The following is a 24,022-nucleotide window of genomic DNA, read 5'->3' as shown; positions in this document are numbered from 1 at the left end:
TATAAAGAGTCCTAAGGGTCCCAGGTCCCTCAGTCTAATGCCAGGCTTTTGATGCGGCTAACACCTCCTGTCTCTGTCTCCTTGCCTTCCCTGGGGCAGACTCACTAACTCACAGTGCAGCCTAAACCTAGTTTTCTTTTTTTTTTTTCTTGTGGTACTGGGGCTTGAACTCTGAGCCCCAATGCTTGAGGTTCTCTACCACTTGAGCCACTCTGCCCGCCCTTTTGTATTGGGTATTTTCATGATAGGCTCTCACAAACTATTTGTCTGGAACTGGCTCTGAACCGTAATCCTCCTGATCTCTGCCTCCTGAGTGGCTAGGATTACAGGTGTGAGCCATTGGTGACCAGCTCCAAGTCTAGTTTAGACTTTTTTTTTTTTTTTTTTTCAAGCAATAGAGGGGCTTACAGCCAAGGAGCAGGGGAAGTTATATTGAGAAGATTCTTCCATAATCTGAACCTAGGTCTTTACCACACAGTCAAGTGGTCCTGGCTATGAATCCCAAGGCCACATTTACCAGATGATTGTGGGACACTCTTCAGCACCGTCCCATACCACATGGCATCCACATCTCTCAGAGCCTGGTACCCTGAGGAAAGGATAGCTGCTTTTGTGCAAATTAGAAAAAGCAACACCTCCAGTCAGAAATGACAACACTGGCCAGATGCCGGTGGCTCAGTCTGTAATCACTCAGGAGGCAGAGATCAGGAGGACTGTGGTTCAAAGCCAGCCCAGGCAAATAGTTGGTGAGACCCTATTTGAAAAACCCCATCACAAAAAAAAGTGCTGGTTGAGTAGCTCAAGGTGCGGGCCCTGAGTTCAAACCCCAGTATCGCAAAAAAAAGAAATGACTTCACTGTGCATGGGGTGGAAGGTGAAGCAGGCTTTCAGCTAATCACAAAAACACCCATGTTTAGTCTCTAGTCAGAGCACATGGTTTAGTGAGTAGAGCGCAAGATGCACTGGAGCCCCCACTCACCACCTTGGCTAGATCACCATGCAGTGCACAGACTACACAACTATACATGACTGCCCTGCCAGAGCAGGGAAAATAAGTCCTCCCAAATGTAAGGCCCAGCCTGAGAGGATTCCTGGTCACTTCACTGGAGCAGATGTTCTGCACTTCATTTCCCCAGGAGTTGACCAGCTAGGGCTCAGTGCAAAGCATCTTTGGCCCAGTGTTAATTACCTCCTCCTGGATAAAGGTCTGTGGCTGGCTCTGGCTGTTGGGCTTGATGCAGCGAATGTAGTGAGGCGTGGTGCTGTGTAGGACCTGCAGGAGCTGTTCCAGTGAGGCCTGCAGATGGGAGAGACCTGGGGTTAGCCAGGGACTGCAACTGTGGACCCTGATGAGTGACTACATCAATTATCTCCTGTGGCCCTCCCACCTCTGACACCAGGATCATCATGAGTCCTAGGACAACCAATTGACATTCTTGCTGCGCATGCTCAAAGCATACCCCTTCCTGACTCCCAGTGCTCCTTGTCCATCTCCAAGGATTCTTATGGACCTGTGACCCTCACCTGATTGTTTCTCCCAATCCCTCCTCCCCAGAGCAATCTTCCTAGAACAGTCTCACAACCTTTTGCCATTCAATCAGGCAAAGCTGATATTAAACACCCATCCTGTGTGCTGGAGGCTGGACCAAGCCTGGGGAAATCTGTTGCTGTCTCAGAGCTTAGTTTACTGGGTGACACGCACATTGGATGGGTCCCCTCAGTCGTGTCTGAGGCTGGGAAGGATAGTGATAATAAACCTGGGCTTCCCAGGGTGCCTCCTCAAAGTGAGGATAAATGAGGGTTGATGGATAAAAAGCAACAAGCTAAGAAAAATGGTGTGGGAGGTGGGAGTGAGAGGAGTTGAAGAGCAGGAGTCAGGAGGTCCCAGGAAGGTGAGTGGTAAGTATAGGGCTGAGAGCATAAAGGAGACAATACTGGAAAGGATAGTCCAGTAGAGGACAGGATTTGAGCAGGACTGGGTTACAGTTTCATGTAAGTACTGCTCTCCTGTGGCTTTCCTATAAGCAAAGGATGAGACCCCCACACCACAGGCCCCTAGGCTTCCCATATATCATTATACCCGAAGGTTTATTTGTCTCTTTTCTGTCTCTGTCTTCTACACTGAAGCATAAACTCCATGGAGACTAAGACCATGTCTGCCTGACTCGTTGCTATTCCCCAGCTAGCAGCCCCAATCATGGGAAGTGACTGATGAACATTTGGGAGATTGATGAGTGAAATGAGCATACCATATTAGTACCACCAGACCTACCTTAAACTTGGACACCACGGTCAACACAGGGGCCCTGCCCTGGATAGAGGGCTCCTCCTGGGTCTTCTCTTTGGGGTTAGTAGGAAACAGTGCAATGAGCAGGGGGTCTTGGGATTGCTGCAGGAGCTCAGTCAGCTCAAGGGGAACAGGGTCCTATTGAGAAAGAGCAAGGGGACAGGTGAGGGCATATGGACTGCTCCCTAACACTGTCCAAGGCCTGACACCCATGTCCACCCAAGCCCCAGAACCCAGGACTTTCAGGGAAGGCAGGGCCTGAGTCCTAGAGAAGGCAACCAGAGTCCTGCTGGCCAAACCAGAGACCCAGACTCAGTCTCCCGGGTATATCTGGCAGGTCAGGCTTACTAGCAGAGACCTCAGGAAGGTGGGCCTAAGATGGCGATCCTAGATTCTTGGGAGGATGTTAAGGAAAGAGGACACCTGATGGCCAACTACTATGTTCACAGGGCAATGACTCAGCTTCTCATTTCACACAGGGTCCCACAGGACATGGTCAGGCCTCACTCACCTTGTTCTTCTCCACCAGGCCTGCTGTGTGGTACTGCACAGGTCCTGCAAAATGCACGACGATGAAGCTGGGCTCCCGGCTGAGTTTACTGTGGCCCAGGCAGGGGCTACCTGCCAGGGCACTTTCGATGCGTGTCTGGAGCTGGGCTGCACTGCTCGGCCGATTGAGGCGGCACTCCTGTGTGATGGGAGAGTGCAGTAGGCCACAAAAATGAGATCTCACAACCCTCACTGTCCCCACCATCTGGCTCCATGGCAGCTGAGTTGTCACATAGGCAGCAGTGGCCTCAAGAGGGAGAATATAAGGACTAGCTAACCCACTTGGCAGATGAGGGGGACAGGCTAAGGGAGTACAGAATCAACAAGGCCCTGAGGGTTGGAGGTGGGGGGGATGTGGCCCATACAATGTATACGCTTGTGAGTAAATGTAAAAATGATAAAATTAAAATAAATAAAAATAAAATTAAAAAATGGAAAAAAATCATCAAGGCCCCAGAAAAGGCCCCAAGGTCAACTCTTGTGTTCAGCTCATTAGCTGACCCTACCTCATTTATGAGGGAGCAGATGCTGACGGGGCTCCCCTCGATGAGATTCAAACAGGTCTGGTTGTCTTGGTAGTTGACAAATGACCACTCCAGGCCCTCAACTGCATATTCCTCCTAGGGGAGAAGAGAAGTGATGTAGTAGAAAGTGGCTGTAGTCTGAGGCCTGGATGGGCCACCCATGGCTGGCCACAGTATAATAGCATGTTCTAGAACAGCATCAAAGAAAGAACAAAAATACCATATATATGAGGATCCACAAGGACAAGTTCCGCCCCACCAGTCCCTCACCTGCTGTGCCCTTAGATAGTGAGCCACAAAGTGCTGTTGCAGCTTTTCATTGGCATAGTTGATGCACAGCTGTTCCAGACTGTTGTCAGGAAATGACTCAAATCCATATACATCCAGCAGGCCTGGGAAGGTGGAACAGAACCATGGGACCATCACGGGAACAAGCAAGGGGCAGAGGAACTACAGGAGCCCAGGGTGACTGGACCTTTGATGAGGCCTCGTACTTGGCAGCCTGGGAGAAGGTTAAGTGGACATGATGCCAAATGACAGGCTAAGCATACCATCCTGTCCTCTGTCCCCTTCTCAGGGTGGCTCCTATCACTACCCTATCCCCTTCAGAGCAGGCAGAAAAGCCAAATGAGGTGTGAAGGGCAGTCCAGGGCACTAGGCCTATTTTTGAGTTTGAGTCCTTTGGCCCCTCCTTGAGGATATCAGGTCCCAGGAACCGTTTTCTTTTAGTTTGAAGAGTCTTGGTCTTACCAGCTAAGTTGGTACCTAAAATCCCACCATTAACTGCACTGGCACCTCTAAGCAATCACTTATTATCTGACCGTCCCACCTATGGTTATAACAATGTTGAATGAGTCATGTCTCCCAGTCTGGTCCTTTTGCCTACTACCCTGCTAGAAATGGAGCAGGGTCTCTGGGAGAACAGGGCAGTGATAGACAAGTCTGAATCTGTCTGGAGAGCCATGGACAGGTCAGATGTGGGCACAGGAGAGCAGAAAAATCACCCCAACACTGGTGGACAGATGGAAGAAGAGACAGGACAGAAGGGAAACAGCTGCCAGAGTCACACAGAGGGGCTCCTGCCTCTCCATCCTGGGCTTTGCTACTTGTGTTCTAGAGGGTTCTTAGCATGGTGAGCCCTTGCTACCTATGAAAGCAGTCCATGAGTTCGGGTCTGCACAGATGCTACTGTTGATCACTGACACCAGCCAGTCGAACAGCCTATTGGGAAGAAGAGAATAGTGAGTGTTGAGAGGGGTTTAGGCTCAGCCTGGGGTGGCAAAATTGCTCCCCAGCCCAGGTGCCACACCAAGGAAGGCCCTATATTCTGACCCTGACAGACCAAAGGTTGAATCCCTTCTTCCTGCCTTCCTTCCCATCCCGTCCTGACCAGTTGCAAATGCAGGTTCTTGGTGTGTGTGCTCTCACATACACACAGACTTGGGTCTGCTTGGGTCTGTCCTCCAGCAAGACTGAGCACAGGGCCAGTGAGGCTTCTGGGCCAGATAAGGCATGGGTCTTCACCAGTCACATGACCAGACAACACAACTGGTGTTGTGAATAGAAGGGACTGTAGTCAGGCACAGGTGGGGTTTGTAAAGAACTGAGTTCACTGAACTCCCCTGCAAAAGGCTCAAGGTCCTGCCACATCCACTGATTCAGTCCCACACAGTGGGCTCCAAGTCACCTGAGCAACAATGGCATCCTCCATTCTGGAGCCATCCCAACCAGAGAAGATATGATGACTGTACAAGGTGGTGACAAGCACAACACTGATCAGGGGTTTCTTCCCTGCAATTGTTCTTAAAGTAATTACTCTGCAACTGTTTTTCAGTTCAGCAAATAGATTTTTTTGCAACATGGGCTTCAAACACTCATTTGAGGAACTAAAAATGAATTAAATAGTGTTATAATGACTGGTGGTTTCTGTGTGTAAAATGATCTATGGTTAGAAGCTCATTCTCTCTGTGATGCCATGCTTTATCTGTTAATTTTGCAGTAACTTCTAGCCATAGACTTTAAAAATTTTTGACCTGAACTGGGCATCATGGTACATGCTTATAATACCAGCACTTGGGAGGCAAAGGCAAGAGAATTCAAAGTTTGAGGTAGTCTGGGCTACATAGCAAGACTCTATTTTAAAAAATAAAGGGCTGGGGATGTAACTAAGAGGTAGAGTGTTTGCCTAACATATGCAAGGCCCTGAGTTTGATCCCCAGGACCACAAAAACAAAACAAAAAACTATACAAACAAAACCTTTGACCTAAAATTCCTTTGAGGCAGTGATGCCTGAGTCTCTTGTTGAAATGGGTTGTCATTTCGAACTCAAGAGGATTTTTTTCCCTAGCAGTTCTTCTCAGGCTATTGGCTCATGAAAGAAGGGGAAATCCTTTCCCCAAAGGCTGCTCAAGGTCACATGTTTTCATCTCATAATCTTAGAGGATTCTGGGTCTATGGCAGTCTGAAGCTTTTCAGAACAAGGTGAGCCCATCCTTGACTGTATGATAGGCAGAGGGTGGAGGTACCCACGTAGCCCCCCAGGAAAAGCCAGGGCCACCTTCCCTGCTGTGCTGGGCTTCCACTTGCTGTATGCTATGTTGCTCATGACTATGGGATGAGCCTTTGGCTCCACCACCGCCTATACAACTCCCGAGGTGAGTAACGTAAGGCCTTAAGTACTGGGGAGACAGAGGAACCTATTCATCCAACGGTCTGAACCTGGAACCTATTCATCCAACGGTCTGAACCTGGAACCATAAAGATGCCAGATCACTTTTGGGGCCTGCTTTGTCAATGGAGAGTAGACCAGGCATTCCTCACCTATTGCCAAGGTCACAGTAGGCTCCGATACTTGAGTAATGAGCTGAATCTAGGTCAGGAATGTGGCAACTTCTCCATTCAGTATTAGAGGCCAAGGGCACAGTTCAGGGAAAACCTTGGGAATCATGCCTGCTATCCCCAGGGGTCTGAGAAACTGATGCACCCCTGTCCCAGGCCTACATCTATTGCCCAATGGGTCTGGTCCAACTCCAGATAGGGTGAGAAGCCATGGGGAGGCCAGGGCCCAGAGAAATTAGAATAATACTTACCGTGCATAGACCAGTTTGGCCAAACAGTCTCTTCGTGTGTCACACTCAGCTCGGGAACAGGGCTTCCGGAATACTTGCTGCTGTTGCTTTCCTGCCCTGATGGTTCTAATCCGCAGTGTTTCCAGCAGCAGGTCAACTGGGAGCTGCAGCAGCGAGGCTGATGTCCTGACAGAGCCTGGGAGGGGTGAGTCCTCCTTAGGCAAACACTATCCATCCAAATAGTCACCCTCACAAGGCACTGTGAGGTCATCACAATGGAACCATGACCCACTCAACTGGACAGAGGAACCCAGGTTCTAATGGATGAAAAGACTTGCCCAAGGCCACCATAGGCACCAATGGTGGCACTCAAAGTCAGAACTTCTGTGTTGCAGCCCACCCACACTTCCAGGGGCAGGACAAATCATCTTACAAACCCTCTGACTCTCATTGTTTCATTTATAAGGTGGAGGTGGTAGTGTCCACCTCACCAGAGAGGGAGTGAGGAAGAAATTATCTAGGGAGGAGAGGTGGTGAGGAGCAAACTACCTTGGCAGGGCCCAACAGCACAGGTTTAATCAATGGCAGCAGACTGAAACCCGCCCCCCCCAATCCCATTAACATTGGCCACTTTCCTGCCATGGCCCACCCTGCTCCCCAACCCTTGCCCCTCACACTTGGCATCATCCATTAGTTGGCAGGGTTGGGCTTCATCCTCAGAGTCAGCAAACCAGATATTGCCAAGATGCAGCAGCCCAGCTAGGACCTGAGGGGGCAGAAAGGATGGTCAGGAGCAGGACACCTGCAGTGAGCCAAGTCCTGCAGCTGAATAGAGTTATGATAACAGAAGAGTAACACTTCTGTACAAGTCACAGACATCACCACTCAATCTCTTCAGCAACTATCAGCCATGTGCTATGATGATGCCCACGACAGAGATGGGGCTGGGAGAAATTAAGTCCCAAGCTCGAGGACACACACTAAAGACCAGGGGAGGGGGGTGGGAAGTAGCACAAACAATGTATACACATGTAAGTAAATGTAACAACGATAAAGTAAAAGGAGAAAAAAACACAGAAAAAGACAGGATTAGAACACAGTCAGTCTGACTCAAGGTTCCTCCTAAGGCAGCCAGCGGGATTCCCATGTCCACCCATCATCTGTCCCTACATCTCCCCACTTTCTAGGAAAAGACAATGTCGGAACACTCCTCCTGTTGATTGTGGACCAGGGTTACTTCTGTGTCTGCTGGGGACTTGGCTGTGGCTTCCTGAGGCCCTTTCTCAGCACTGTTGGGCTTATAATGGCCCAGCTGTGATCTTGGTCTCTGTACAGGGCATGCCACCCTTCTGTTTTTGCACTCAATGATCTGCATAGACAAACGCCCAAAGGTGATGAAAAGGAGAACAATCTCCAGGCCCAGAAACCTCAAAAACCCTTGGACCTGATACTAGGAGAGCAGAGCCCCTCCTGCCATTCCCGTCTGGTCCTAGGCAGGGTACTTCTATACGCTACTGGTCTTCTGGCCATAACCTACTTCAGGAGAAGACTGCTGTGCAACGAGCAATGGGGCTGTCGCAGAAAGTCATGTCACCCCCAAACCAGCACTCCTGCCCAGACTCTTAGTATTGTCCACACCTTGGGCTTGTCCTCATGTGCTGTCTTCTGGTCATGCTCTTACCTCACAGTGTCCATACTGGGCATGACAACCTCCCTACCTGGGTGACCCCTACCCAAGGTCATCAATTTCCATTTTGATCTTGAAGTGGCTTCCCCATCTCCACTGTCAGCCTATCCTATTTGTCTCCTCTGTTGCTCTGTGGTGAGGCAGTGAAGGGAGAGGGAGGCAGTTAGCCCTCTCAGCAAAGGCAGAGGAAGAAGGGAGGCATCAGTGTGGAAGAGAAGAGCCCAGTTCACCTGGGGTCTGAGAGGGAGAGGCAGGGGGCTAGGGGTGTAGGGAGGAGTAAAAGAGAAAGGAGGAAATTTGGGATGACTACATCTGGAAGAAACTTTATCATTTAGTAGTGTTTGGCCTGATTTTCTCAAGCATAAAATAGAAGTAATCTCCATACACAACAAACTGTTGATGAAACCAAGTGAGTGCAGAAGTGCGAACATCACATTTAAATTTTAAAGTTATTACCGCAGTAATAAGTGACCCAAGCCTCTTGCTGTTTGGCCCTGTGGGTCATACTGCCATGTTCTGCACTCTGGCACTATGCACTGCATCGCCATCCATATGGCTCTGTCCAGTCCAATACCATGGTTGGCTCCTTGGAGATTGTACAATGGGTCCCAAAGTTCTAGATGCTTCAGCGAAAGATGGAGTCACAGTCCAGGGAAGGCCCATGAAATGGGATGCCTGTCACTCTGCCAAATGTAAGTGGGGTAGCTTTTTTTCTGACCTTAAAGATGTTGTTCTGGGAGGGGGTGTCAATGCCCAAATGGAGCATGGCCTCTCTGGTCACTTCAAAACAATCCTCTGAAAAAGAATCCATGTCATAGCCCAGTGGTCAACAGAGACAGTAGGGGGAAGGGGGCAAGCACTGTCCACAGTGGATGTGTGCTGTTGAGCCAGCCCAGGACTGGCAAGGTAAGGTTCCTCTTACCTTCCAAGGTCCTCTCCGGATTGGGCAGCCAGGAGAAGGTGGCTCCCTCAGGGAGGTGCCATTGGAGCCTCTCCTCTTCACTGGCTCCTTTGCAAATCTGTGGGGAGAGGTGGGAGGGATGGCTGAGCTAGGGGTTGTGGGGAGGGAAGCTCAGACCTCAGTAGGCCTGGAGGTGGGATGAGACGAGGAGAAATGGCAGCAACATGACAAGTCTGACAGGTCCTTGCATTTCTGCAGGGTAGGCACAGAGCAAAAGCAGCAGCAAACAGTCTTGGATGACTCTGACCTGATGCAACAGAACCCTGCTCTGGGAAAGCCTCAGTATGAAGAATGCACAATTCCTGCCTGGGGAGCACCTGTCTTGATTGGAGAGGGACATCTTCTACCTAAAGATGCTCCCAATCTGAGAGCAAGGAAGATCTCCTATCTGTACCCCAGGGACGCCCAGTCTAGGGAAGGGGTACAAGTAAGACCAACGTGGTCCTCCTTCTGTTAGAGGAGACAGCTCCCATCCTAGAAGAACCCTCAGTCTGATGAGTGTGACATAGCTTCCACTTAGAGATAAAGTCCCAGCCTCAAGAACCTCTGCTTTGATACAGGAGGAAAACACCCTTGGGCCAGAAGTCCAAAAACTTGTTCCAGTGTGAGGAAGAAGTCTTGCATATAGAGTTTATAGGAATAAGTAGCAGCACTGCTGAGAGCCAGGTGAAGACCATACTGGGGGTTAAGGGTTAGGGAGACTGGAAACACAGACCCATCCTTGCCTTACACCTGAGCACTATAACAGCACGCACCTGGTAGAAGATGTGGAAGTTCCTCTCACTGGAGGCTTGGCAGGCCACACGAGTTTTCTCCAGGAGGTAGGTCTGTACTGCAGCTCCTGTCATCTGCTGGGCCCTGGCACACACAGGTAGGAGCCATCACTACCTATTCATTTCATAGCCACTTATTTAGCACTAATTGTGTGCCAAATGCCACTTAGCAATTCCCTGCCAAGCTCTTCTACTTAGTGGGCTGGGGACCACTCAGAAAGTGCTTGGGTACTCTGAGACATTTCCTTGCATCTAACCCAGGTGGGCAAGACCAAGACCTTTGTATATCACTTCTGCCCTATCCCAAGGAAGAAGCAGAAGCTCTAACTTCAAGCTCAAAGCACCAAAGAGGTGGCAATTTAATAAGAAGTCCCTGAACATAGATGGAAGCCAGGAGGAATACACAGACTGTGACAAGAACACTGTTCCAGGGTCCCAAGGTCACAGTAGCAATGGCTCACCTTCAGAGTTCACTGATCTGATCTAAAGAGTCCTATATACATACATGTCAGGAGCAGAGTTTTGGCCACACAGGTGGCCTAATCTGGCAACTGTTTGGACCCTCCACCCTCCCATGGGCTAGGATGGCAGCTATTACCTGTTCAGCTGAAGCTGGATGAACTTCCCAAAGCGACTGCTGTTGTTATTCCTCAGCGTACATGCATTCCCTACAATCACACCTGTGTTCATACCACTCCCCTCCGGTTTGCAGAGTTCTCACAGGCCATCATGGCTGTAGGTCTGCTGGGGCCATGTCCCTATCAAGTCACCTAAAGGCCTCTTTGTTGGTTTTCATATCATGGGAGACAGAACCAGGGAATAGGCACTCAGGGTTCAGTAAATGGGATTCAGGAGAGTTAGAAACTTCCTAGCAAGGAACTGGAATGAACAAGTCTAGGGGTCAGGCTTTCTTCTTTGATGGCAAAGGTCAGAAAGAAGCTATAGTTATTGGCTTTAGACACATATCATCTGGGCTCTAATGTCACATGGACAGCAACAGCTGTGCATCCTTAGGTACTCTGGACATCAGGAAACTGGATGGAAAGACAGGATTTGGACTGGATGAGCCACAGGTCCTTTCCAGCACCACTGTTACATGTGCCTAGGCCAGAGGGACCAGGAGATGGTGAAATGACATCAGCTCTATTGAAAGGAGGCTAAGAGGGATCTGGGAGGAGGTTGGGGATCCAGGTAGTGAAGGACACAATCATCCTCCAACTCCCCAGTGAGGGTCTCAGAGCACTGCCCCTCTCCCTGAAGGTGGCAAATCCCAGAGGAAGTGGGACTGGGGAACAGTGCAGCTCACCAAAAGCTTCCATGACAGGGTTGGAGTTCAGGATCCGCTGTTCGATCCTCTCTGCAATCTTGTAGTTCTCCCCAGAAGTGGGTGAGGTGGCCACCACAGCGTAGAACTTCATCAGGCAGCGGGATGTCCATGTCTGCCGCAGAAACAGCCCTGTGAGGGTTGTGTCCACATTCCCTCACATTAGGGAGCCCTAGTGCCTGAGGGAGCCGTGCTCAGTGCTCTCTTCTCCACCATGCATCTTGCTGACCAAAGGGAAGAATGCTAATTAAACTTTGGCAAGGCATTCCCCTCATCTGTGAAGTGGGGGTGCACACCTCTGCTTATCTCAATTCTAGAGGATGCACTAAGAAACAAGGGGCCTGGGGTAGAGAAAGGACAACCCCTCTGACCTGTTCAGTATCTCTAAGGCCTCATAGCTAATTGATTATTCTGTGGTATGTGCTAAACTAGGGAGGCTTTCATGGCATTTTTTTTTTCTTTTTAACAAACTTTAGAGATGCCGGTATAAATATACATTTATTTTTATGATGAAACTAAGAATAGAAAAAAATTTAACTAAGAATAGAAAAAAATTTAATTTATTAAAGATCACCACAAAACCTAGTAAATGACAGGGTTCTGATCTAAACCTAGGCAAGCAAATTATAAAATTCTTATTCTTTGGTTTTAATCAGCTGAAGTGAAACATTCATTTTAATTTCCAACTAGGAAATTGTGTTGCTAGAACATAGAAACACAATTTTTTTTTCCCCTAAGACAAGGTTTTGATATGTAGCCCAGGCTGGCCTTGATCCTTTTGCCTTAGCCTCTTGATGGCTGGGATTATAGATGTTTGCCAATATGACTGGCCTATAGTTGATTTTTATATATTACCTTTGTGTCCCATCACCTTGATAAAATCTCTACAATTTTTTAGTTGTAAATTCCTTAGGTCTTTCTACAAAGTTGGAGATGTTTGTTCTTTTTCATTTTCTTAAAGACTGAGTAGAAGTAAATGTTGGGTAGAATTCACAGGTGAAGCTGCTTGGTCCTTGAGCTTTCTTTGTCAAAATGTTACACACTTTATACATCTTTTAAAAATAGTCTTTCTAGGGATATGGCTCAGTGGTAGAGTACTTGCCAAGCATACCTGTGGAATCACTAGAGCCACTCCTCTAGTTCATTTTTGTGTTGGGTATTTTTTGAGATAGGGTCTCAGGAACTATTTGCCTAGACTGGCTTTGGACCTCTATCCTCATCATCTCTGCCTCCTGAGTAGCTAGGCATGAGCCACCAGTGACTGGCTTATTTTTGCTGGCAGTGCTAGGGACTGAACCCAGGGCCTTGTGCACACTAGGCAAGCACTTTACCACTGAGCTACACCAGCTCAAAACACAGTTGTGTGTGTATATAAAGGGTATTTTCTTTTTTTGCTTATTTTTTGTGGGGTTGAGGATTGAACCCAGGATAATAATTCTTTTTCCCTAGGTTAAGGTATACTATGGACTGAATTGTGTTCCTCCCCAAATTCATGTGTTAAAGCCTAACCCCCAATGGGACTCTACCTAGAAACAGGGTATTTAGGAGGTGATTAACACTAAATGAGGTCCTAAAGGTGGGCCCCTAATTCAATAGGACTGTTGCCTTTTAAGAAAATGAAGAGAGCCTTTTTCTCTCTACCTTACCAGGACACGGTAAAAAGGCAGCAGTATGCAAACCTAGGACAAAGCTTTTACCAGAAACAAACCCTGTTGGCCCCCAATGTTGGACTTTCAGTTTCTAGAACTGTGAGAAAATAAATTTCTCTAGTTTAAGCCATTCAGTGTATGGTATTGTTATGGCAGCCAGAGCTGACTCTTATAAGGTGGACACTCCGATCACTGATGTGAGTCCTTTGTTCTTTTCTAATATAAGCATTTAATACCACAAGTTTCCTCTAAACACTTGAAAGTGCAAATTTTGATATGTTGTACTTTCAGTTTAAAATATTTTCTAGTATCCTTTGTAATTTCATCCTTGACCCACAGGATATCTAGAAGTGTGTTTAATTTTCAAATGCTTTGGAATTTTGTAGGTGTCTTTGTTATTTATTTTTTTTTTTTGTGGGACTGGGTTTTGAACTCAAGGCTTTTTAAGCGCTCTACCACTTGAGCCACACCTCCAGTCCATTTTGCTCTGGTTATTTTGGAGATGTGGCCTTAGGAACTATTTGCCAGGGCTGGCCTCGAACTTTGATCCTCCCAACCTTAGCCTTCTAAGCAGCTAGGATCACAGGCATGAGCCACTGTAGCCCAGCTTGTTATTTACTTCTTGTTCAAATCTACTTAAGACTTAAAATACCATTTGTATGATTTTTAATACATACACAGACACACATACACACACACACACACACACACACAGAGGCAGGACTAGGGTTTGAATTCAGGGCCTTGTGCTTGAGCCTCAGTCCTTTTAATCTTTTGCTTTAAGCCTTTTTTTACTATACCTGTTTTCAGATAGGGTCTCACCCTTTTTGTGTGGCTTGGCCTTGGGCTGTTATCCTCCTACCTATGCTTCCTGTGTGGCAAAGAATACAGGTGTACCACACCACATCTGACTTGTTCTTTGAGATAGTCTTGCTAACTTTTTCCCCCTGGCTGGCTTGATCCTACTATCTCCACCTCCCAAGTAGCTGGGATTACAGGTGTGAGCCACTATGCACAACTTTAGTGTTTTTACTTGAGTTTATCACTCAGAATGTGGTCTATACTGGTAAATGTTTCACATATATTTAGTAGCTACCTATTCCCAGCCACCCCCCTTGCTGAAAATTGAACCCAGTGGATGCTAGCAAGCACTCTACCATTGAGCTACATCCCTAGCTTTCAAAGTAGAATTCTGATTTTGTTTATTTCTCTTTTCAATTCTATCAGTTTTTGCTTCACATGTTTTGAAACTGCTATTAGGTACACACATATTTAGGATTTCTCTTCTTGACAAATTTACTCATTTATCATTATGAAATGTCTCATCCTTACTAACATTTCCTATACTTTGTTCCATGCTAATACAACCAGTTCATCTTTTCTTTGGTTATTTGATTACTGTTGCGATAGTACATCTTTTTTCGTCTTTTTATTGTGGACCTATCTATGCCTTTATAACTATTGTAGATACCTGAAGATATCACGTGAGTCTTGCATTTAAAAAATATCCAATCTTGGGCTGGTGGAGTAGCTCAAGTGGTAAAGTGCCTGCCTAGCAAGTGTGAGGCCCTGAGTTTAAATCCCAATTATTGCAAATAAATAAATAAATCCAATCTGACATTTTTTGTCTTTTAACCAGTGTTTTAACCTCTCAAATTATTACAATTATCATTACGTTTTTTTTTTTATTGTTTTATGATTGGCTTTTAATCTACTATCTTTTCCTTTCTTTTCAATTTGTTCCATGTGATTTTTTTTTTGCCATTGGTTGAATTTAGTACTCTTATGATTCCATTTTATCTCCATAATACATTGCAACTATTTTTGCCATAGAATGAATTTTCTTTTGCTTTTTCTTGAGGGGGAGGGGAACAGTACTGGGGTTTGAACTCAGGGCTTTACACTTGCTATGTAGGTACTCTACCACTTGAGCCATGCCCCGGCCTTGCCTTGGTTGTTTGAGATAGGGTATACTGTGTAGCTTAAGCTGGCCTTGAATTTGCAATCCTCATGCCTCAGTCTCTAAACTTCTAGTAATCTAGGCATATACCACCACACCTGGCTTGAAATGTCTTTCTTTGTGAGACAGCATCTCATTATGTAGCCCAGGATGGCCTTGAACTCATCCTCCTGTCTCAGCCTTCTGAGGGCTGGGATTACATTACCATTTATTAAAAATAATTTAAAAAAAAAAAAAGGTCCAGCCCATGGCTACATGGCTACTTAATAAAGGGTTACATGGGTTGCATGGGTCTTAGGCCAGGTTCTGCCTCAGTTTCCCAGAACAATTCTAGGGGACAATGAGCTTTGTCCAGGAGCTAGGCATTAGCCACTTCACTGGCTTCCTTGCTCCCAGAGATTCCCCTCCTCACCAGTCTAAGCCCTCATCCATACAATTTATTGTCTTTGTTTCCCTGAAAGCTGGATGCTGCATCTTTCCCCTCAGTGCTTAGTCCACAGCTGAGAACCTGGCAGGTACTCAGTGTTTGACAATTCTCTCATATGTGAGTGTAGGCAGGAGTTTATGGTCCTAAGAATCTCTCAGGAAGTAAATGTGCTGTGGAAAGGAAGAGGCAGCTGGGTGAGGCTTGTCAAGCAGGTGGTGAGCCATGGATCAGTGGTCTTCTCTGACCAGCTATGGAACTCTTTATTCATTCTAATGCAACATTCTGTCTCTCCTGTTGTACGACCATCGTGAGGCTTCATGGCCACATAAGAAGCTTCTGGCCTCTGCCATAGCTGGCCAATGCACTGCTCCATCACCACTGCAACCTGGAGAATTTTTGGGTTTTTTTTGTTGTTGTTGTGGCGGTACAGGGGGTTTGAACTTAGGGCTTTGTGCTTGCTGAGCAGATGCTCTACCACTTGAGCCAATCTCCAGCCCCCCAGAGGGCTCTGATGAACTACTCCAATAAACTCTTTACCACAGTAACCCCAGCTACTTTTGGAGGAGCACTGCCACATACCAAGTATGCCAGCAAGTGCCTTATGTGTATTTTATGTTGTTATTTGTTGAGAAAGGGATTACAGGCATGCACTACCATACATACTGTCACAGAAGTGCCAAGAGTAAGCTATTGGTCCTCCCCTCCATTTTACAAGTGAGAGAACTGAGATGTGCTCTTAACCAGGATACAGGAATCCCCAACAACTGACTATTGTTTCCAGGGGTACCCCAGCTGGCAGAGACCTTTGATGAGAAATGAAGGCCCAGGGGGCATAGTATCTCATCCAGAGTGGTAGCAGAGCTAGTGGTACAGCCTGCACTAGAACCCAGACCTTGACTATTGGTCCAGAGCTTGCCCAGCATGGACACTGACTTCCTGCTTTGGTTCACGTATCTGCAAATGATTAGGCAGCAAATGACTTCACAAGCACAGACCTCTGCCTCTCTGCCTACCCAGCTGGGTATGCACTAGCCCGCTTACCTTTCCAGCACCACTCTCTCCACTGACGACAATGGACTGGTTCACTGGCTCAATTAGGCTCTTGACATTCCTGTAGGTCTGTTCACCTACAGTGAAGATGTGGGGCTTCAACTTCTGAAACATCAAGGAGTGAAAGGTAAGCAAGGGAACAACTGTTTTCAGAGTGGTTGATCTGGTGATAGCCGAGATGGGAAGGCTGCTAAGAGCACTGCCAGAATGCTTCCTCCAGAAAAACTTGCTGCATAGAACAGTGTTAGGCCCAATTGTGGGACTCTAATGGTGGATTCACCCATCTTCTCTCAGCCTGGAAGTAATGCTGACCTGAAGCAGTTTGTAACATCAACATTTTATGCTTTAATAGTTTTATTCTGCTGTTTATTATTTTATGTTATTGTATTTTGCAATCTGCAAAAACTTCCATAAGTTATTACCTAAGAAGTCTGTGCATCAGCCAGGCACAGTGGTGCATGCCTGTAATCCTAACTACTTGGGAGGCGGAAATTGGGAGGATTGCTGTTCAAGACCAGCCTGGGCAAAAAGTTAGCAGAACCCCATTTCAACAAACAAGCTGGACATCATGGTACATACCTGTGATCCCAGCTACATGGGAGGCATAAGTAGGAGGACTGTGGTCCAAGGCTAGCTTGGGCCAAAAGCACAAGACCCTATCTGAGAAATAACTAGAACAAAAAAGGTTGGGGGATGTGGCTCAACTGGTAGAGCACCAGCCTAGCAAGTGCAAGGCCCGAGTTTAATCCCCAGTATGTGAAACAAACAAACAAACAAAAAATGAAAACAAAAGATTATCTGAGGTTTAGCTGAGTTAAATAACCTTCTAGGGCCACCCAGCAAATATGTAGTATACCCATGTGATTTGAATTCAAAAGCCACTGTTCTCCTTTCCTTCAGCAAATACGAATTATCCTCATGTGCTTGGCATCAAGCTGGGCACTGGGGAAGCAGAGGGGACCATGACCTGGTTTTTCCTTTGATGAAACAGGGCTGGTCATGGGTCACAGATAGGGGCTTTCAGGACAGACTTTCCTAGATTCCAATTGGACACTTCCCCTCATGTCAACTTCTGGAGAGCCAGGTGTTTGCATGGCGCTTCACCAGCCCAGCCAGCAGTGATGGCTTACAGCTTCCTGAGGGAGCAGGCACACATTCAGGACTGTTAAAACCATCCCTCTCTCCACTTGCCCTTGTCCCCGCCACCTCTCACCTGGACTGTTAAAAAGCCTCATTGTGTTCTCTGCCTTCTGTCACCTTCCTGAACCTAACTCCCAGAGTATTAACTCCCTGGTGGCAAGGAGGGGGATTCTGTTCACAGTTCCACCTTCCCTGGGATGAAGGAGCCATGTAGTCTGCCTACTGTGGTGCTTCAGATCCTTCACAACCAGCCCTGGACTCCCTATCTTCCTACCCTCATCTACTGCCTTCTTTCCCCACAGCTTCCCTCCTGCAAGTATGCCCTTGCCTCTCCCTGAATACCAAGCACTTTACAAGCCCAGTCCCTGTGTGTCTCAACACCTTCCATGCCCAAAATCATTTATTCTCTTCTTAGTAGAAGAATTTATTCTCCTCACTAGAGATGAATATGTGCTGAATATTCTAGGGCAATCTTTATTGCATATAATCTTAATTCTTTTTTAAAAAGGTAGTTAATGAAACACACAAACACACCTTTGCAAATTCTTTTGTATTAAGAAACCTACAATTAGCTGGGCACCAGTGGCTCATGCCTGTAATTCTAGCTACTCAAGAGGTAGAGATCAGGAGGACTGCAGTTCGAAGCCCGCCCCAAGCAAATAGTTCTCAAGACCCTATCTCGAAAAAGCCCATGATAAAAAAGGGTGCTGGAATGGCTCAAGTGGTAGAGTGCCTGCCTAGCAAGTGTGAGGTTCTGAGTTCAAACCCCATGTGCCACGAAGAAAAAAAAAAAATCTACAATTAAGAAAAGAGTCCTTTGCTCTGTATGTTCCTATTTTAGGTTCCAATCTCAAATAAATGTTTATATTCCACTTTGTACCTTTGTTCCTATAGGTCAGTTCTTTATGTGTCCAAATTTCTGAGAGTTCCTGTTAGGCAGGGTCATGCCATCAGCAGGCTTTGAAAGACTATGTGGCTGGTGAATGGATGGATAAGGGTGGCAAAGGTGCAGGAGGGCTAGGGGGAGGCCACAGAAAACTGCCGAACCTTACCTGGGGTTGAAGTGCAGCATGGTAATCTCTCATCAGCTCTGGTGTGTATAGCTGAGGGATGGGCTTAAAGGGGTTTAGAGCTACCAGGGTGCAGCCAGCATTGGTGTAGAACAGGTCTGCCATGTACCGGGCCTGCAGACACCTCAGGACTGAGGCAAAGATGTTTTTAGCAAAGTCTGGTTCAAATACAAACAAAACGACACAGAAACACATCTGCCAAGTCTCAACACCCCTTCTATAATTATCCAAGTGCCATTACATACCAGTAACTCCTTGATGAATAGGTATCAGATTTAATTAAGATGACCCCTAAATTTGAAGCAAAATCTGCCCTGGGGAGCCCAGGTACAGCTGTCAGTTTCCCTGGAAGCAGGCCAGGTCAGGAGTTTCATCTGCTTGGTCTGAACAGGGGAAGCTGAATGGGATACCCTCATCCCATCTCCACCCTCTTAGAGACAACACTCTAGAGAAGGAGGCAGTCAATACCTGTCTCCAGTGTCACAGGATTCACCTTGGTGAGGTCATCCAGCTGGTGTAGCGGGGCCTCCCCACCCAGGAACTCCTGAAGGTCTTCTCTGAGGGATGCTGGACTTTGGGCATCAGAGCCGCAACTATGGCCATTTACCTGGAGGGTAGAGGGGAAATACATGAAGGTATGATAGTTGGGACTCACAGCAAATGGCAGCTAATAAGGGCAAAGACTGCACAGCAGAAAGAAATCAGGTCTCTACAAGATCTAGACAGTTCTTCCCCATACTAGCCTGTGAGCCTGGGTAATTTACCTAGCCTCTCTGAGCCACAGCTTCTTTATTTATAAATAAAAGAAAATTAACTGACAGGGCTAGTTGGAAGAAAAGACAAATACAAAGCATTTAGTCAGGGCCTTGCACCAGTATGTATTCACTAAACGCTCTCCCATATCCTCTACCAATAGCTATAGCCTAGTCACTTTCCAAGCTACCAGCCTTTCTGGGCCTGGTAGAAGTGAGGTCCAAGGGAGAGGCTGCTACAGGAGGGCGTCAAAGGAAAAGAACCATGAGATGGGCCTTGTTTGAGCCCATTCAGCTTGTGATGAAAAACAGCTGTACCTTCCCAGCGAAGCAGCCTCATGCCCTCATCATCTCCCTCGTGGCTTCAGTTTAGCTGGGAAATAAATTGGTCATTTCCTCTAGTGGAGCAAATGCCTGGCTCAGAAGGCTGTGTGAGATAAGAATGGGGATACCAAGGGGACCAGACCCCTTCTCCCTTGACCATCCTTAATACTGACATTTTTTCAGTGTGTGTGTGCTACTGGGTTTTTAACTCAGTGCCTACTTGAGTCATGTCCCCACCCAATACTGACACTTTGCACCCATTTCTCTTCCTGTCTGTTTCTTCTGGGAGGTAGAAAGAAGGGGGTAGGAGCTGAAGCCAAGCACCTAGCTGAAATTTGCTTTTTTTTTTTTTTTGGTGGTACTGGAGATTGAACTCAGGTTCTTAAACGTGTTAGGCAAGCACTGTACCACTTGAGCTATGGCCCTAGTCTAAAATCTAGTTTTGAAGGACAAGGTCTGTGATATGACATGTATGAGTTTCCAACAAGATTATTGAGCCCTAAATGTTCAAACTCCTAAAGTACAGTAATGAATTTTTTCCAAAGATTTTGCCAGTCCTCTGAACCTTGGGCCCTCCATAGTATGCAAGACAGGCTTTTGCCCTCATGTTGCAGTCCACAGGGCTGCGAGTGTGTGTGTGAGACAGCGAGAGACAGAGAGAGACAGACAGAGAGGAAAGACAGAAGGAAAACCCACTCAAAGACCCCAGTGTTGATCCAACCAGAGGCAGCTGAGTTTGTTGGTCAAGAGCTTGATTTGATTGATTGCCTGATTTTGAATACTCATCTCACGTGAGTTTCTTAATCTCTTTTTGCTCAATTTTCCTCACCTCTAAAATGGGAATGATTATACCTACCTCACTGATATTAATGGGTTTGGAAAGTCATCTGGGGGGTTGGAGGCACAGCTCAGTGGTAAAGCACATGCCTAGCACGCAGAAATCCCTGGGTTCAACCCCCCAAACCCTCCCCTGGAAAGTCATCTGGAATATGACAAAAGAAGTTAGTTGTTATTATTCTTCTAAAAGTAGCTCTTTAATTAGAAAGGCCATAAGAATGTCGGTATATAGAACCATCTATGATTACAAAAGATTTGATAAAAACCACAATGACCAAACAGTAGATTGCTTAAATCATGCTACATACACAATGGAATAAAACATGTTACAAAGAAGTATAATACCTTACATTTTTTAAAAGTACATATATTTAAGGAAAAAAATCTAGGATAGTCTCTAAAATACCAGTTATCTCTTAGTATGATCTAATGTTCTTTTTTACTGATCCTAATTTTTGGTGGCACTGGGTTTTGAACTCAGCCTTAGGCTTCCTAGGCAGGTACTCTACTACTTGAGCTACATCCCAGTCCCTTTTTTGCTATTTTTTTTGTTATCTTGTTTTTGCCTGGAGCCAGCTGCAGGCCACAATATCTATGGCTTCCTGAGTAGCTGGGACCACAAGCATATGCCACCACACCTGCCTTATTGACAAAGGGTTTCGCTCATTTTTTTGCCTGGGGTTGCCCGGAACTTCAATTCTCCTTGATCTCCACCTCCCAAGTATCTGGGATTACAGCTATTGGGATTATGTGAGCCACTGAGCTCATTCTGTTTTTCCAAATTTCTGATAAATGAATGTGACCTTCAATCAGACATTTAACCTTTTTGAGCCATATCTCCAGAATGGGGACATATTAAAAGTACCATATAGTATGTAGTACTGTATTTTTCTCATGGAGATGTTATGAAGATTAAGTCACATGTAGCCCATGTACTACATAACATGGGCTCAACACAGAGCAGCTACTAGTATGGTTTTGGTAAACATTATTACATTTATAATAAAAAAATTAAATAATATAAAAGCCCAGAGTAGACAACTGTCCTGCCTGATTATCTCTAGCTTTCAAGTCTGTTTCGTGAGCTAAACAACAGGAAGGTCAAGAGGCAGTATTTAGCACAGTTCCCTTGAGGCTGGTTGGTTTCATACTTGGTTATCCTATTGAGTCTCAGGCACTTGCTTATACAGGACTTCACTAGACCACAAATTCCTTGAAGGCAGGTACCATCTTTAACATCTGTCTCAGCCCAGTGTGGCAGCAATACTTAGTAATCCATTCATCATAGTCCTTCTGTATTCCCAATAGGTCATTTTCTCCTGCATTTTTGCACAGGCTGATCTCTTTGACTGGATTGCTTATGTTCCTTCTCCACTTGGCTAATTCCTTTTTATTCTTTAAGGCTCAGCTTCAGAACCCTTCTTTTGGGCTAGGGGTACAGCTTAATGGTAAAGTGCTTGCCTATCAAGTGCAAGGCCCTGGTTTGATCCCCAGCACCATCAAAACACAAACAAAAATACCTCCTGTAAGCCCCAGGCTTCCACTCTATGTCAACAATATAGGCTGGCAGAGACATGCCTCAGGTTTTCCTCTCTGTAAGGTAACCAAAATGGCCTAAGGATTCCCTCACCTATCCCAGCTTACCCATTCCAAGAAAAAGAAGTAAAATAAATACAACAGGAAAGATTCAATTAGATACCAGGAAGAGTAATGGAGTAACTATTTGAAAAGAGAAGAGAAGGAAGACCTTTGAGGGTCTTTCCTGTCCTTCTAGTTAAGGAAAGAAACTTCATTTGGGCAAGCAAAAGGTGGGAAGATGACTTAGGTATGTTAAGGCCTGGGTTATGTAAGGTTACCTGCTGGAGCATCCTGCTTCAGTGTGGTCAGCCAAAATTCTGGGTTTCAGGCACAGGAGTGCTATTTACTTGGTCATAAGGCCATGGCTCAGGTCTGCAGGAATCTCAGACCAGTCATCCCAGAGCCTAAGGCATGAGAGAGAAGAGAAGGGCCACACACAGGTGAGGGCCTCCAGGGTGACTCATTCCTACTCCTCCCGCTAAGCAGGAGGAACCAAAATGAGAACCAGGGCAGGCCTGGGCAGAGAGTGAGAGTCTGCCCTTTCCCTTGCCAATTAGGGAACAGGAGAAACTTTGATTAGAGCCTCCAGAGATTCCCTCGGCTACTTTTTGATGTTGTCTTTACAGAAAACACCAGTGCCAGTTTTATTAGTTTTAAGGTTAGGGTTGGAATGGGGCTGCATATCTTCTGGGTCAGTATGCTGAGGAGAATGAAGACAACACTGGGAAGAGAGCCCCATGCCCTATCCTCTCTATTAGACCGAAGCATCCTACTTCAGTGTAGCCAGTTGGGAAGGGGGGCTGGACTCAACTAATGATCCAGGGAAGCTGATGTTTGAGAGGGAAATCATGGCTCTGTCATTTGTTGGCTGTGTGACCTTGGATAAGCCGTATCACCTAACTTGGAAGTCTTCAACTTGAAAATGGGAATAGTAAAATTTACCTCACAAGGGGTGTGAAGGTCAATCAGGTCATGGTTTGAAAACATTGTACAAAGTACAAATAAATCTCAATTTTGCTGAGGGTAAATCAAATGGATTGATAATCCATTTGAGGACCTAATCAAGTGGAACAGTCCATTGTCAACTTCAAAAAGGTGAGATTCAGGGGAGGGTAACCCATCTGAAAGAGGGCGTGCTGTGTGGCCTACAGCTGTCTCTGAAAAATATTAAGTGACACTTAGGCTTGGAACTTTCCAGGCCTCAACACCTCTCTCCCTGTAAGGAGGGATGAGGAGGACAAAGAATATCTGTAATGGCTTAACTCTGGTAGGGAGGTCTTGAGGCTCTGAATTCATTTAGTCTTTAAGGAACCCAGGGATAGGGAATTCCATGAAAACTAATAAAAAGAAAATTCAGGCAGAAAAGTGTATTAGGACTGTGCTAGAGACCTTCACCCTGGACACTGACTGCCCTCCATCCAAAGGACAGTCATGCAGAGGACTCTGGAGAATTAAGGAGAACGAAGCTCCCTCAACCAGTAGCTCATTTTGAGAAAGAAGTTCATTGGGGGTGGACAGCAGGGTGTGGGGTTAAATCCAAGTTTACAACTCCCCCCAATCCCCACCGGGGCACATCACAAGTTCTCTAAGCTTTATGCTTTTTGTACATTTCCAAAATGGCATAATGACATCCAGACCTCACAGTACTACATGAAAGCCCAAATGGGCTAGTACCTGTGAGAGCTCTTACTAAATGTTGGTTATTACCATGCAGCATCGGCTCCCAGCTGGAGTCAAGTCAGAGCAGAGTGGTTTTCTCCAGCTCCAGCTCTTGCTCTCTTCTTCGCGGTTACCACCAAGAATTTCTGGGAAGGGTGTGACTACAGTGGGCAGAAGGAAGTAATGAATAGGTGGAACATTCAATCAAGGCAAGTGGCAACCTATCACCAGCTCCTCCTCCTCCTGGCCTCGGCTTCTTTCTTGGTCTGAAAGATCGTGGGAAGGTAAACTCAGGGAAGGGCTGGGTAAGGATCTTGAGAAACCAGCCGGCTCCGCCCCAGATTCCTGGCGGGAACTGGGATTCCTAGTCCGGGCGACTTGCCTGCGGTGCCCAAGTTTGGG

General features: G+C 46.4%; 1 protein-coding gene across 14 annotated transcripts in view; it reads right to left on the bottom strand.

The window, feature by feature from the left end:
- The window catches only part of Myo19 (myosin XIX), a 34,258-nt gene that overhangs the window by 9,623 nt on the left and 613 nt on the right, over window positions 1-24,022 (bottom strand). For 3 of the 14 annotated variants that reach the window (XR_012438672.1, XM_074046319.1, XM_020171084.2), the window contains exons 2-19: window positions 23,669-23,781; window positions 22,240-22,365; window positions 18,939-19,077; window positions 18,453-18,601; window positions 16,252-16,365; window positions 11,157-11,289; window positions 10,449-10,518; window positions 9,833-9,935; window positions 9,039-9,135; window positions 8,835-8,911; window positions 7,105-7,195; window positions 6,451-6,625; window positions 4,508-4,581; window positions 3,631-3,752; window positions 3,343-3,456; window positions 2,799-2,975; window positions 2,273-2,425; window positions 1,190-1,297 (exon numbers count right to left, since the gene is read on the bottom strand). Coding sequence is in view for 13 of the 14 variants with exons in the window: in XM_074046319.1 (XP_073902420.1) it covers window positions 1,190-1,297; window positions 2,273-2,425; window positions 2,799-2,975; window positions 3,343-3,456; window positions 3,631-3,752; window positions 4,508-4,581; window positions 6,451-6,625; window positions 7,105-7,195; window positions 8,835-8,911; window positions 9,039-9,135; window positions 9,833-9,935; window positions 10,449-10,518; window positions 11,157-11,289; window positions 16,252-16,365; window positions 18,453-18,601; window positions 18,939-19,077; window positions 22,240-22,251 (1,908 nt within the window). In the remaining variant the exon portion in view is untranslated. The other 11 variants (XM_074046310.1, XM_074046311.1, XM_074046313.1 and 8 more) reach the window with 11 other exon arrangements.

This window comes from Castor canadensis, chromosome 11 (genome assembly GCF_047511655.1).
Source record: "Castor canadensis chromosome 11, mCasCan1.hap1v2, whole genome shotgun sequence".
Taxonomy (NCBI): Eukaryota; Metazoa; Chordata; class Mammalia; order Rodentia; family Castoridae; genus Castor; species Castor canadensis.
This window is presented reverse-complemented; position numbering and strand designations above follow the sequence as displayed.